At 50.9% G+C, this 13117-nt stretch overlaps 3 protein-coding genes across 3 annotated transcripts; 2 read left to right on the top strand and 1 right to left on the bottom strand.

Annotated features, from left to right (window-relative positions):
• Positions 1–2192: 2192 nt before the first annotated feature.
• facB (C6 transcription factor FacB/Cat8) lies at positions 2193–5565 on the bottom strand. The gene is made up of 5 exons (XM_025677196.1): positions 4714–5565; positions 4311–4624; positions 3970–4250; positions 3559–3916; positions 2193–3501 (listed from the first exon to the last, which is right to left on the bottom strand). The coding sequence occupies exons 1-5, from the start codon at positions 5198–5200 to the stop codon at positions 2350–2352; spliced, it is 2592 nt and encodes an 863-aa protein (XP_025526618.1). The 5' UTR covers positions 5201–5565; the 3' UTR covers positions 2193–2349.
• A 4932-nt stretch (positions 5566–10497) lies between these two features.
• On the top strand, positions 10498–10994 carry BO86DRAFT_419834 (uncharacterized protein; the record flags this gene model as incomplete). The annotated part of the gene is made up of 2 exons (XM_025675156.1): positions 10498–10611; positions 10677–10994. 2 exons carry the CDS (start codon positions 10498–10500, stop codon positions 10992–10994), a joined length of 432 nt encoding a protein of 143 aa, XP_025526617.1.
• A 1146-nt stretch (positions 10995–12140) lies between these two features.
• BO86DRAFT_419833 (uncharacterized protein) lies at positions 12141–12901 on the top strand (the record flags this gene model as incomplete). The annotated part of the gene is made up of 2 exons (XM_025675155.1): positions 12141–12188; positions 12263–12901. The coding sequence occupies 2 exons, from the start codon at positions 12141–12143 to the stop codon at positions 12899–12901; spliced, it is 687 nt and encodes a 228-aa protein (XP_025526616.1).
• Between the last annotated feature and the right edge of the window lie 216 nt (positions 12902–13117).

Genomic DNA, 13117 nt, shown 5'->3' with positions numbered 1-13117 from the left:
GGGAGAGTTAGTATATGAGGGGAAGGACATACTATATTAAACTCTGTGTATAGGAAGGAGGAATTTAATTTTTGAAGATTGATCGTACCAACAATCAAAAAGGTAAGATCAACACGAGATGGGAGAGGGGGAAAAAACACGAGGAGGGAAGAAGGAGGGAAGGAGGAGGGAAGGAGAAGAAGGGAGAATAAAGATGAAGAGATTGGGGAAAAGGGAAAAGCAGCGAGACGAGGGGCGGGCGTGGGATGGAGGGAGGAACAACGCCCGGGATGGAGGGGGAGGAGATCGAACTGGGAAGGTGGGGTGGCAATGATGTCTGTAGTGGGGCCAATCCTCACCGGCACCCTCATCAATGGGATCTTACTGAGCATTCGATAATCATCCCGGACTACATTAGAATACGTAGTTATTAGGTGGAGCTCCAAGCTACAGTGGAAGCAATGGCGATATAACTGGGCGGTTCATCGGATAGGGCAGCTGTGGTAGTGATGAACGACATGATTTCTTCATATCAATGACGTCCGGAAAGGAGAAGCAGCAGCAGCAGCAGCAGCGGGAGAGAAGCACGGAGAATGAATGATTGAATGATGCATTCACCCACTCTTGCTGCCTCAGGCCAGTACTACAGTAAGTAAATGCATGCTTCCCTCCTCAACCCCAACGACTCAGTCAGATTAAATCCGTATCGATTGCCGAACAGCAATGCAGTTCCTCCCTCCATCTCATTCCTCATATACGAGCCTCTAAACTACACTGGTAATAGCAGCAGCCGTAGTCATTGTTCCCTACTCAGCCAAACAGCGAGATAGCTTTCTTTCAATGAGCTAGCGAAGGGATGCAGCTGTAAACAGCCTAATACTGCTCCCGTATAGCTGCAACCGCCAGCTCAAGCAGCAAGCTCCCTTCTCTTCCACACCTATCAATGGAACACCTGCTACCATCTGAAAATTTTCTCGAATGAGTTGGCACCCATCCCAGACCACCATCACCCATTAAACCCGATGAGAAGTCGGATTCCGGACCGGACTACATCCAGCAAGTACATCGGAAATAACTAATTCATTGGATTCATGTTTCCGATCTCCAGCCAAAACCGAAGAGGACGGAAAGTTCCCAACGCAGCAATTTTCCGGAACCATCGCCCGGAGTGCCTCTGTCCGCTGGGTCCGGAGGACGCTGCTCCGTCCCTCCTTCTCCTCCATCAATCACAATCGATCCCCCCATCATTCCCTCATTGAATTACTCCGGTAGTAAGTCGGTTGATTGATAATAAGAAGGGCTTCGAGAAGCTATAGGAGTAGCTCATCTGACCTTACTGGATTTTTTCTTTTGTCGTCCCGTTGACGATCTCTCCAACAGTCCAAAGGGAGGGAACCCTCTCGCCTGTCAGAGCGGGCATGCAGACACACGGGCCAACAGTCAGCTTGACGACCCAGTAGAATATTAGCCGTGGACGGAAGAATAGCGGCATGCCGGTTCTGGAATCTGATGATACGGGGACACCACCACTTTGAAAAGTCCAACACACAGACCGTCGCTACCCGTCCCTAACAATGCAGCACATCGATAATGTTCATGACAGGTAACGAGTATATCCTTGTTGATCAGAAGCCGCGCCACAGGGTTACCCTCCGGTTGCTGCGAGCTGAAACCCCATATCTCAGAATCAGATGTTCGAACTGGTCTAGAAAGAGTAATCCCAGGATGAATAACAGCTCCGGGCAACGAAGATGACAATCGTAACCAGAATTCAGCGGAAATTCGAGTTCGAGCATGGACTGATCCGGCGCACATCATCAATAGAGAAGCGCCATGAACTATGTCGACGTCGGTACGGAAAGGGCTTCGACGGGCTCGGGCAATGGAACACCTCGGAATATCTTCACACCGCAGATCAATGCTACCGATACTGTGGGTCCTTAACTTAGATCTTTGAAGAATTTATAGAAGAGTACATTCCTTACATACATCATAGCTGAATAAGTTTCAAGGTATCTATACAGCAGAATCTCTTCACTGTTCAGGATAATGAATGGTTGATGGAGACTAGTAGACAAGTAGGAAGTAACTTTTTACAGCGCACAAGTACTCAACGGCCGATATCGCCATGTTTGCCCATACCAGAGCAGTACAGAAGCAGCAGCTTACATTCCGTGCAACTATCTCACTTGCAGAATAGTACCCAAAACGCCCCAGGTATCACCAAACGAAAAAAAAAAAAAAACAAAAGAAAAAGTCCAACCACTATATACAGGTGACTCCCATTAGCGCACCCCGCTTGAGAACCATAAAGCATAACAGAATCATTCATAGAAATCGTAACAGCGGTGGCCCTACGCCAGGAACAGATCAAACGGCCAGCCGTCGATCCCAACCATTGATAAGCCCGAAATCGTGGACTTCGTCATCCACACCAGGAACCATGATACCATGGAATGGATCCAGAAGGTTGACATGCTCCTCAGGCGACAAGTGTACATCGTGGTAAGGAATCCCATCGCCCGGACTTGCCATGCTCTCGTCGGAGTAGCTGAGAACGCTCTGCGCCACAGCCTCCTGACCCTGTTGCAAATCGCTGTTGCTACTAGCGGACCACGCCGCTGGCGACAATCCTTGCAGCTCGCTACGCGACGTTGTATTGTGGTCGGGCTTGTGAGCATATTCGGCAGTGATGGAAGCGAACGGTCCGCTATCCTCGCCACATTCTCTCCCTCCATAAATTCCGGTAAAAATATTCGAATAGCCCCGATCCATGTCGCTCAGAACGAACTCCCAGTCCGACACTGTGATGGGGCCTGCAGCCGCATCCGAAGGCGCAGAGCTGGACAGAGCGTGACTGCTGTCGAAAGCCATAGAAGAAGACCGATGGTAGGCCTTCTCGGTAAGCATCTGAGACGCATGTACACTGTCCAAAGGTAGACTTGCCCAGCTAGAGGATCGGATATGGCGTGCGTTGGGATGAGCACTCGCGCCAGAGATTGTGGCACGTCGAGATGGAGAATCCTGCTGTTCTGTATGCGACGGACTCGAGTGACCAGTCAAGCGTGCTTTCCAAGACTGAAGCTGTTTCTTAGGAGACTTCAGGGGTTTCTGAGCTGGAGGGGACATGTCCAAAGGTCCAATCGAAGAGCCGTGCTTGTGGTTATCCAGGGATACCATAACACGGGCCAGTGCGTTGAACTCCGCAGCGACAGGGGACGACTCGGTTTCCAGCTGATCAACGACAGTTGTGATCCACTTCTGGCTCTCCTTCGCAAGTTTGCTATCGTGTTTCAAGTTCAAATTCTGCCACAGGAAATTGAGGCCAGTAGCGAAGATCAGCTCTTTCCGGTTGAAGCTGAGAGAAAGGCACAGGCGTCGCTCGTCGAGTAACTGTAAGATCTGGATTATATGCTTGGCTGAATCAGAGATGACGAGGAGCGAAGGCGATCGAACGCAGTCTTCTCCGAAGCAAACAGCAGGCCGATGGATCAAAGAGCGGATGAAATAATAGACAAGCGACTGGACACATGTCAGTAACGTTCTGGGCTCAATATGGGGATTGTTAAATGAACTTACCAGAAGCGGCGATCGACTGCTCGTGACATTCGTGCTGGGTTTGTCCTGTGTGAACTCAAGGCGAAGATGAGTGGGCAGACCCTTGACCCATTCATCAAGCTGCTCTGCGACCAAGCGCATCTTGGGCAAGGAGATATCGTAATCGCCATCGCCAGGATAAACATCCTCCAGAGCTTTGTTCAGCACTCTCGAAGCTGCAAACAACGCAATCGAGCTAGAAATGCGAGTCGTCTCGCCAGGAAGCGTGGGCAGGAAGCCTGTTTCAGTGACGTTCTCATCATCGATATCCTCGGGGTATTCGATTTGGATATCCTGCTCGCGTAGAACGACAGGAAGACCGGTCAAGGCCGCAGTGAACCTGTTCTGTGTTAAAAATGCATTCTGAGACGCAGGAGGGTACACACGACTGACCGATCAAGGACGTATTGACACCAGAATACCTTTTTCCGCGTCTCCGCCACAAGGGGGTTCGCAGCGAAGCGTTTCTGGCTCTGGTGAAGTCTCAATTGATGACAAAGGTTGACAGCGGATCCTCTATATAACCCAAGGCTCGAATAGTCGCCCTTTGCCATACAGTACATTTGGGCAAGGACATAGCATTGCAGGGTGTGGATAGAAATGTCGTTGGAGATGGACTCGAGCATCGGTGACCAATTATCCTCAAAGAACGCGGGGTCTTGGTTGGTCCTCGACTATGACAGAATTAGTCTTATTGATGGCCATTGCTTTCTGGATGGCCTGAATGGACTTACGGCAGAAGCAAGGGCAGCTATTCCAAAAATCAGGTTCAGCTGGGTGAGGTTGTGTTTGTTATCGCGTAACGACTCTGTGCTTGACAAATACTGCTCGTAGGCCTTGAGGATGGTAGGGCGATGGACAACCGGATATAGAGGGGCCCATTCCTGAAAAAAGATGTTGATAAGTTGATCCGAGACAAGCCGAGGCGGCGTTTTCAACGTTTGATCAATACGTGAGCGGGATATGGAAGGAGGAGCCGCAGTCAGCGCCTTGATCGAGAAGTTCGGAGGAAGTCGGTTTTGGTCGGAAAGCTTGTTGACAAAGGCGTCTGGACAGAAGTTAGCGAAATGCGTCCGCAGGCCAGCATCGACCACCAGGCCCAGCTCCACGCTAGGATGCAAGGTGGCGCAAACGTACCAACATAACCTTGAGTGCTCGAGACACCCGCGCAGACGGTGTGTTCATTTGCGTCCTGCGACTGGGATAATTGACGAACTCGGATTACTGCTTCCTCGACAGCGGGTTGGTTGTGCTTCACCGGTGCTGACGGTGATCGGGCCGTAGCATTGGCCTTTGCTTGTGACGAGGTTGAGAAGGAGTGGATTCGAGAGAGCACATCTATCTTTTCGTCCTTCTCATCCAGCAGGTTTTTAAGATCCCGTACTTCCGACTCGAGCGCGCGTACTCGTTCTTCCAACGATTCGGTGTAGCCGCGAGGGAAAGCGCGACGACTCAATTTATCGCTCGTTTTGCACTCGAAGCCAACGTTGGCGCATTGAGTACAGCATGGTCGGACACCGTCACAACGGATCTTCTTGCTTCGGCATCGATCACAGGCCTGGGCAATACGACTCTGGGCGCTGTTGCCGACCTTGATCACTTTCATGGGGAGAATTCCAGGCATTATGGCGGCGGGATGCTCTGGCGCATCTGCCTGCGAAGAGTTCAACTATTGGTCGTATCGGGTATTCGCGCAGATAAGCACGACACGATGACTAGCGTTGGTACAGAAACGAGGCCTAGATAGTATAGACGGCGATAGTGTCGAACTAGATGTATTTCCCAGGGAGGGGATATTGACGAGTTGAGGACAAAATCACGAGTGGGGGGTCTTTTGATGTCGAAATATGTCAGAGGTGACAGGGAGCAGTGGCGGGAAGCGTGGAGAGGAGGGGGAGGGGGGAAAAGGATGAAGGAAGTGAGTGGAAAAGAGAGCGAGAGGCACCAAATAAGACTGGGTTTTTGGTGTTGGGGACGGGAGTTAAGTTAATCATCCGCAGTGAGACGAGAGTTACTCGTAGTTTACAGTTGACGGTTCCAGTGCCGTCGGGACTCAAAAGGGGGGCCAGGTGGGGCTGTGAGGTGTGGAGTCATGCGCTGGGATCGTGCCCAATGGGAACATCTGGTTTACAGCGTTCATTCGCTCAGCCGACACTGGGCAGACAATTCTATTGAACCATGGGCCGTAAAGTTGAGGTATGTATTGTTACCTGCCCCGTGTAATTCTGGTGTAGGTGTAGGAAGAGAATGAGAGCATCACTTGAGGATGGAAGGCAGGTTCCTCGGCAGCTGGCTCGCAGCTGATTGTGCCGAGGATGTGCAATTTGTACTCATATATTATTATCTTTTACCTCGCGCAAGATAGACATATGCTCCAAGGCAACGACGACCCCTCCAAGATTGGCGACGTACATAACCTCCTGGCAATCTGACAGCCTACTTTATCACCACCAAAGGAAACGCCATCCCTGCAATTGCAGGCACCTTTCCGCTAACGGAGGGCGGCCCTAAGGATAATCCGCCACTAATGTAAGGCGAGTGCAGGGCGATTCTAGTGATGCATAAGGGCCACCCTCCTCGCCCGGGACGTCTAGGTCAAACCTGGTCCGATTTGAGGTGTAGACGCAGGAGCTGCAGACCTGATACGATTTGCTCTGTATATCGCGAGATCGAAATCGATGTACCTAGTGGATTATTGGATCCTATCGTCATGCATCCTGCCAAGGTCATATCTTCACCTGGCATGCTACAGGACTATCCCTATCGGGAATATGTAGACTGTCCAGCCTGGACCGACACTAGTTGACCTCGAGAGCGGTTCGGTTCTTGGAGATCATCAGCACTCCGAGCCAGAGAAGCTTTCCGGTTCCCACCAGAGCCAGTCCGATGTACTGGATTAGACTGGAGAATGGAAGATGAAGGTCAGTCTGAGTTGCCGCTTGCTCCAAGGGTCCCTTCAATACGGACAGATACGCTCGCTGTAAGCGTGTAAATTAGGTAGCCGGCTCCCCCGCAATTTCCTGGGCGGGAGTCAGCCTGATGGTGATCTTGGTCCATACCTACCGATAAATGAAAGCCTATGGAGTAAAGCGGCATGACAATGGGAATCATTGCTACGAACCCTGAAACCAAGTTCGATGCAGACCAGATCACTGTCCGACCAGAAATATTGCCCACTTGGAGAAGGGGGAATTCCGACTGTTGACCGATGACCGAATTATTCCCGTCGGTTCATTGGCTGGGTTCCTCTCCTCCTGCATCGGAATCCCTTGGTACCCTCCAATACACGCCGAAGTCTGAACTTCCAGACATCATACATCCATTGCCACGCTGATGTCTCCCATGTCCGAGGTTGGAGTATCGCGGGGAAATTGAACTCTATTCCAGGTGCAAAGCCTCGCTGATTCAGATGTACCATTCCATGTTCCTGGCTCTTCGTAGCTGGTGTCTCGAGTATAGAGAGGCTGACTTGTCAGTTTATGTACTGTAACTTAAGGTGATCCACTGATAGACCTCCTAGTGTCCTCGCAAGCACGCCCGAGTGTTCGCCGAGAAAATCACAGAAGTGGAGGCGAGAGTTTGGTCCCCCAAATCTGGTAGCAAGTGACAAGAACTGGAACGTATTGAGCCGCGCGTTGACTGCTCCGAATGCGAAAAACCAGTTTGTACTGGTTAGGGTACCAGCCCCGCCTTGAGCATTCATTCCTGAATGTGTCAAGGAAGAGAGCTGGTGTTTCATCCACGATGAAAGTAACTTAGTCGCTATACCTAGTACTAAACTGACGCTGCTAGAGCGAGCTGCAAGGCTCAGCCCAGCCCCTCATCTTTAAATGGTTGGACCCTTAACTACTGGAAATTGTATAAACAAGGTTTACCAAGGGCTACACGCAAACATCTATCGTACTCCCTTCTGTACGGTCAAAATCTTGCATCCTTCGGTTATACGAGTGTCAGACCGGTTCAACTTTGCGAGAGCCCCCTTGACGTGAAGTCGAGAACGCTCACTTGGTTGAAAGAACGTCATAGCGTAATTTCAGAGGCACTGAATCCAAACTCCAGGATGCGTGGTTCGAATGGATTTGCGCACATTGCCTGAACCATTCGAAAGTTCCAGGCGCAGTGATCTTGGCGGGATTTCCCCGGCTGGGGTAAACCAGTCAATCGCCAGTATTTCAGGACTGAAGGATCTTCCTCCCCGCGGTGGGTAAAGACGCAAACTCAGATCCCGCACCCACGTTTCGGGTCTCGCCTTCGATCATGCCATCTCTCGGGAACCCACGGCTGGGTTGGTTCAAAAACATGGGGTAAATCTCGATGCAAGGCTCGTATCCCTTTGTTGTGATATACATCTCGCACTTCAAAATAAAATATGTACTATGTAGTTCCTTGTGCGCATGATTCGCTGCCCACTGTTTTCCACGAGTGATTGCATCATTCGTCGTTAACGGAAGGAGTTTCTGTGAGGGTATTCCCGGGATTTACATTAATGCTTCCGTTCCTAGCAATCATAACCAGTTCAGCCTCCAAGGTCTCGGCAACTAATTGACTCATCATATACCTCAGACTCAATGGACAAAGCTCAAGGTTCAGGAGGCAAAATGAGTCAGGCTTTGTTCGCCCCGATTTACGGCCCAAATATCCGTGCCATATTGAATGACCGCCGACATCGCAGCGGTAGGGTCAGGGTTAGAGTTTAGTGCCATACACCAACTGATCTCTCGTACGAAGGATGCTCTTTTGCACCCAATAATTATACTATGATTGGACTTCAAAGCTTTCTTCTTTCTTTGCCTGTGCTGTGATAATGCGAGCGCTCGCCGTACTGTCGTGATCCACAGGCGCTTCATATATATAGAGCTCGGATATATATCCAACAAGTTCATCCCTACCATATTTCTTTTTGTTGTTAAGAGTCAATAAGCACCAGCTGTCAGATGCTGTGGCTATACCGTTATCTATACATGAATCTACTATGTAATCATTTCAAATGCATACTCAATTGCATCAGCTTGATGTTGATCTGACTTGCAACTAGTGGATGTTTACCTGCTATAAATCAGATTGTGGTTGTCACATGGCCATGTACTCCGTACCAAACCTTCTCATCCACAAGAACTTTGTGAGCTTAACTCCATCTGAGCATAATGAATCTAGGTCCTCGATAGAAGTAGCACTCCGAGCACTCCATGTACTTGTATCCCTGCAGAATTTCACATGAAACCTGTTGCCATACATAGCCACGTTTACTTACTGGTAAAGTTCAAAATTCCAATCTTCCGAGCAAGGTTCAATGAATTCGTGCCAACCCAAAGAGGCCTGGCGCCTTGTAAGGGCCCTCCGCCAGGCCAATTTCAAAGGGAGCTAACCACGCCTCGGCATGCGCAATCTATTAGGCCGAGCCTATAAAGCGGACTGACTATCCACCGGCAGGCTGTCGGGGATGCACCTCTATCGCAACCACCAAGCGATAAAGACGGCCGATCAAGAGCCAACCGTAAGATGGAAGCTATGGCGATATCATTGTTCGCTGCACCATAACCGCCTTTCTCCGCCGCGGCACAGATCAACCTTATCCTCCAATGCGAACGCAGCACCGGGCTAGAATTCGCTTGATCATCTTCCAATTTCAGAGCCGACAATACTTCATACCAGACTCACATGATTGAAAAGTGGTATCGAGCACTATCATCACTTTTTGGACCTATATGACGGTCACAATCACACTGGATAAGCGGAGAAGACACCGCTCTCCTGTGTGTGTTGACCCCAAATCTGGAGCTCAGCCATTCAAGTCGCAGGGATAACGATAACCACAGATCGAGAAGCCCAAACCATGCTTTGGAAAATGCTTGAGAATAGGCTTGATTCGAAGACAACTTTAAAGTCACCAACTGCCTGAACTATGGCGATAAGGCGCCCGTAACAATAGTGCCGAAATAAGCATCGACAACTCACTCCTCTCGAAGCGTGTCGAGATTACACCTTGTGCTTCTCTTGCAAAGTGGACAATACTCTGATGGCCATCATTCATTCATTCATTCATCATCTACGAACATGTGAAAGGCATGAAGCTTTGCCTAGATTGTCGAGATCTGTCGGAGAAATGTGCTCCGCGATACTTGCCCATGTTATCATTCTTGGTTGTTGGAACTCATCATCATGAAGGCTGAGCCCCTGGCTGCAGACAGGTACGTCACGAATAGACGTTGAAGTGCAAGAGGGTATATCCAAGAGTGGATACTGCCATAGCAAGTGGATATTGAAGATTCAGGGGTCAATGGCGATATGGTGAGATCTCCAGGGTGGGCTGGGGTGAATTTTCTGAAGATGGCATCATTGATATGATGATCCTGCCCATCCAGGGACTGGGCATCTTCGATGACCTCAATCCAACCGATGGCAAGTCAGACTCAACCTCAAACAGAGAAGAGAGAAGAAAAGCGCGGAATTTGTTTCCCAGGAACCACAGTTTCCTACTGCGACTACGATTGCCTACTGCTACCAGGCCTAGTATCGTAGGTGGACAGATCGAATCCAAGCAGGGGATATTTGATCATTGATTCAATGAAACTGACACTCATTCGTTCACAGTGGCTCCATAATTCGAAAGTGGACACTTGTTCAGGTTGCAGTTGAGTTGGAAAATTGACCGTTGTGTGTTCCCAGACTGGGTTGAGTGCAAGGCGAACCAAGGAGAGCTCGGCCCTTATGACGTCGACATCGTTAACGTCACCGGCCATCAACAACCATCAATCACCCACCACACCCTCCTCAAAGACAAAATATTAAAAGCTGCTTGTTGCCTCTCACAAACCTTCCTTCATCATCTCAGAACACAACCACTCACAAACAATTCAACTACTAAACAATCAACACTTCCACCCTCTATCACTCCCAAACAACCTCATTTCCACAATCACAATGGCCGACGCTACCTTCCACACCACCCAGCAGGACATCCGCAAGCCTGAATCCCACGCCTCCCACGCCCACGCTGGACAGACCCCTGCCAACTCCAACGTTTCCGCCATGAAGGTAAGGACATCCCATCACTAGCTGCTTTCCTCCCTCCAGCCCAGTTTCTAACATCATCGACACAGTCCATCGTCGACGAGCACAACTCCAACAAGGGCGAAAAGATCGAACAGACCAAGGCCAACCTGCCCCTGCCCGACCAGCCCCCCGTCGCCAGCGACTGGAACTCCGCCGATCAGAGAACCGTCAACGTCGGCTCGGGCGGTCGGGAAGGCCCCGTCTCCGGCGAGAACAACAGCGCCCTCCGCGAGCCCGCCGCTGCCAGCAGCAGCGTCCGCGTCGATGGATCGGAGCTGCACCAGAACACACAGCCCGGCAGCGGCGTCGGCCGCCAGGGTAAGGACAACCTTGAGGGTCTGCCCAAGGATGCCCTTGCCCGGTAAATACCTCGATGCTACTGCTACATCGAAAAGCCTTTTTCTTTTTTAAGCATGTACTATAACGAATGAGCAATTTAATGAATGATCACGGTCTCCGAGAGCAATGCTTCGTGGAACTTGTAGTAAAGGGCTTAAGTTGAGACGGCCGATAGAGCTGGGCTGGCAACAATGTTCTTGAGTTCGATGTGACGGGAGCTACCCGAATCTCTTCATATCTACTGTACTGTACGGGCAGTTTCATAGACATACATGAAATTTCCCTCTGCCTTTTTGGATATCGTGCCCGCCCGTGAAGCGTACAGGTATAATCCACGCTTTATTCATCTAACCACTAGGACGTAACCCACTGTGCATATTGCCTAGTAGTTCCCCGATATCTCAACCGGCCGAATGCAATAGACGAGCAATTCGCGAGACAGAACAGGCAGGTATTCCAATCTCTATTTCTCTAGGTAGCAACAACCCCCGCATCGACAGTACGTATCCTCATGCAGCTACCATTTGCAGACCGATAAGAAAAGAAGTGAAGGCGACTGATAGGGACCAAATGACGTCATTTACTCAACTCCACAAGGGAGGAGTACAAGCACCGACACCCAGAACATTAGCATCAACCGCCCTCATGGCGCAATTCCGACCACTTCTCTACAGAAAAAAGCATCAAATCAAGTTCCGGGCATACCGGAAAAGGTGACCAAGCGTGTGGGCCGAACGCTGGCCATCTCCCCACTTCCTCCGGCGCGAAGAGCGATCGAGGGGGGTCCAGAATGGGCGGATGCAGGATGGGAGGAGGAGAATAGCGTTGAGCATTCAGTTTTCTGCTTCCCTGTCATCGATCGGAAGGTTGACGCCACAGGGCCCAGCTCGTTGACGTATTTCTGTGCTGATTGTGCAGTGATTCGGTTGTGTTGTGCTGGCTTTCTTTGGTGGGCATGTAATGTCAGAGTGACATCATGTAGCATGCTCCCATGTATTGCCCGTGTTGACGACATGCGATTTCGTGCTATCCTATATAGCCTGCTCAATTGCAATCGAAGGATAGGAGTAGAATCAAATCAGACGAACACAACAACAGCCATCGAACCATCCGCATCACATCAACTAATCACTCAAAACTATCCTTTTTCACGAAAACTCAATCTTTTCGCCATGGATCTCCAAGGACAGCCCATCCCCCCCGGCCACCGCAGCACCAAGGTAAGGTTTTATTCTACCGGAGCCTCCTCACCCATACACCCCTGGGGAACGATGCCCTAACACGATATGTATAGGTGACATCGGACCCCGAGCGCTACGAGCAACCCATCCAGGAGCCCTCGGGCCCCGTCACCAAGGACTCCCTCGCAGCCGAGTCCGCCACCAAGGGCGGTGCCTTTGCCCAGAACCGCGGAGCCCAGCCCATGGGCGTCTCCGGCCAGAACTCCACCGTCACCAACACCGACACCTCCAACGCCCGCAAGATCGAACCTGCTTCCCAGCAGCCGCAGCCGCAGTCGCAGCAGCCGAACACCGATAAGATCCACCCCCACCAGCACCAGCCCAGACACAACGTTGGCCAGCAGCAGCAACAGCAGCAACAACAACAACAACAGAAGCACCAGCAAGCTCCCGCCAGCGGCAGCGGCTACCAAGGCGGCGTGGCGCCGTCCTACGTCCACGACGTCCTCGACAACCTGGGCAACACCAAGCCCAAGGGCACCAACCTCCAGGAGGGCGACATCCCCGACGACGCCCCCAACGCCAGCTACACCACCGATATCGGCAGCGAGAACGATCCCGGCCGCCTCGCGCAGGGCGGCTTCCAGCTGCGGTCGGCGGAGAGCGGCCCCGCGGGCACCCCCGCCGGCCGCCAGAAAGGTGTTGACGACCAGCAGCCGTTCCAGGCTCTGCAGTCGGACCAGCGCGCTTAGGTTACGGGCGTGATGGATGAGGTTATGAAAAAGCAAAGCGTGATTCTTTTATTCGATATTGTATGAATCTGTCCCTGAGAAAAAGCCCCTCCTAGTATGATGCTGGGGCTAATATGTCGTTTGCGAAGAATGGACTGGGTCCCGTCGCAATTGTCAATGAAATGTATTTTTAGATTGATTGGACGCAAATATAAGACTGTCTGGACATTGTTCTCG

This window comes from Aspergillus japonicus (assembly GCF_003184785.1).
Source record: "Aspergillus japonicus CBS 114.51 unplaced genomic scaffold BO86scaffold_32, whole genome shotgun sequence".
Classification (NCBI taxonomy): Eukaryota; Fungi; Ascomycota; class Eurotiomycetes; order Eurotiales; family Aspergillaceae; genus Aspergillus; species Aspergillus japonicus.
Note: the sequence above shows the minus strand (reverse complement) of the source record. Positions and strands in the feature narration are given on the sequence as shown.

What these genes read in the sequence shown, in the direction of transcription:
- facB (XM_025677196.1), bottom strand. Translation starts at nt 5,200, where the DNA reads ATGCCTGGAATTCTCCCCATGAAAGTGATCAAGGTCGGCAACAGCGCC. An exon ending in GAGCACTCAAGGTTATGTTG is followed by an intron (nt 4,625 to 4,713) that starts GTACGTTTGCGC and finishes ACTTCTGTCCAG; the next exon opens with ACGCCTTTGTCAACAAGCTT. An exon ending in TGTCAATACGTCCTTGATCG is followed by an intron (nt 3,917 to 3,969) that starts GTCAGTCGTGTG and finishes AACACAGAACAG; the next exon opens with GTTCACTGCGGCCTTGACCG.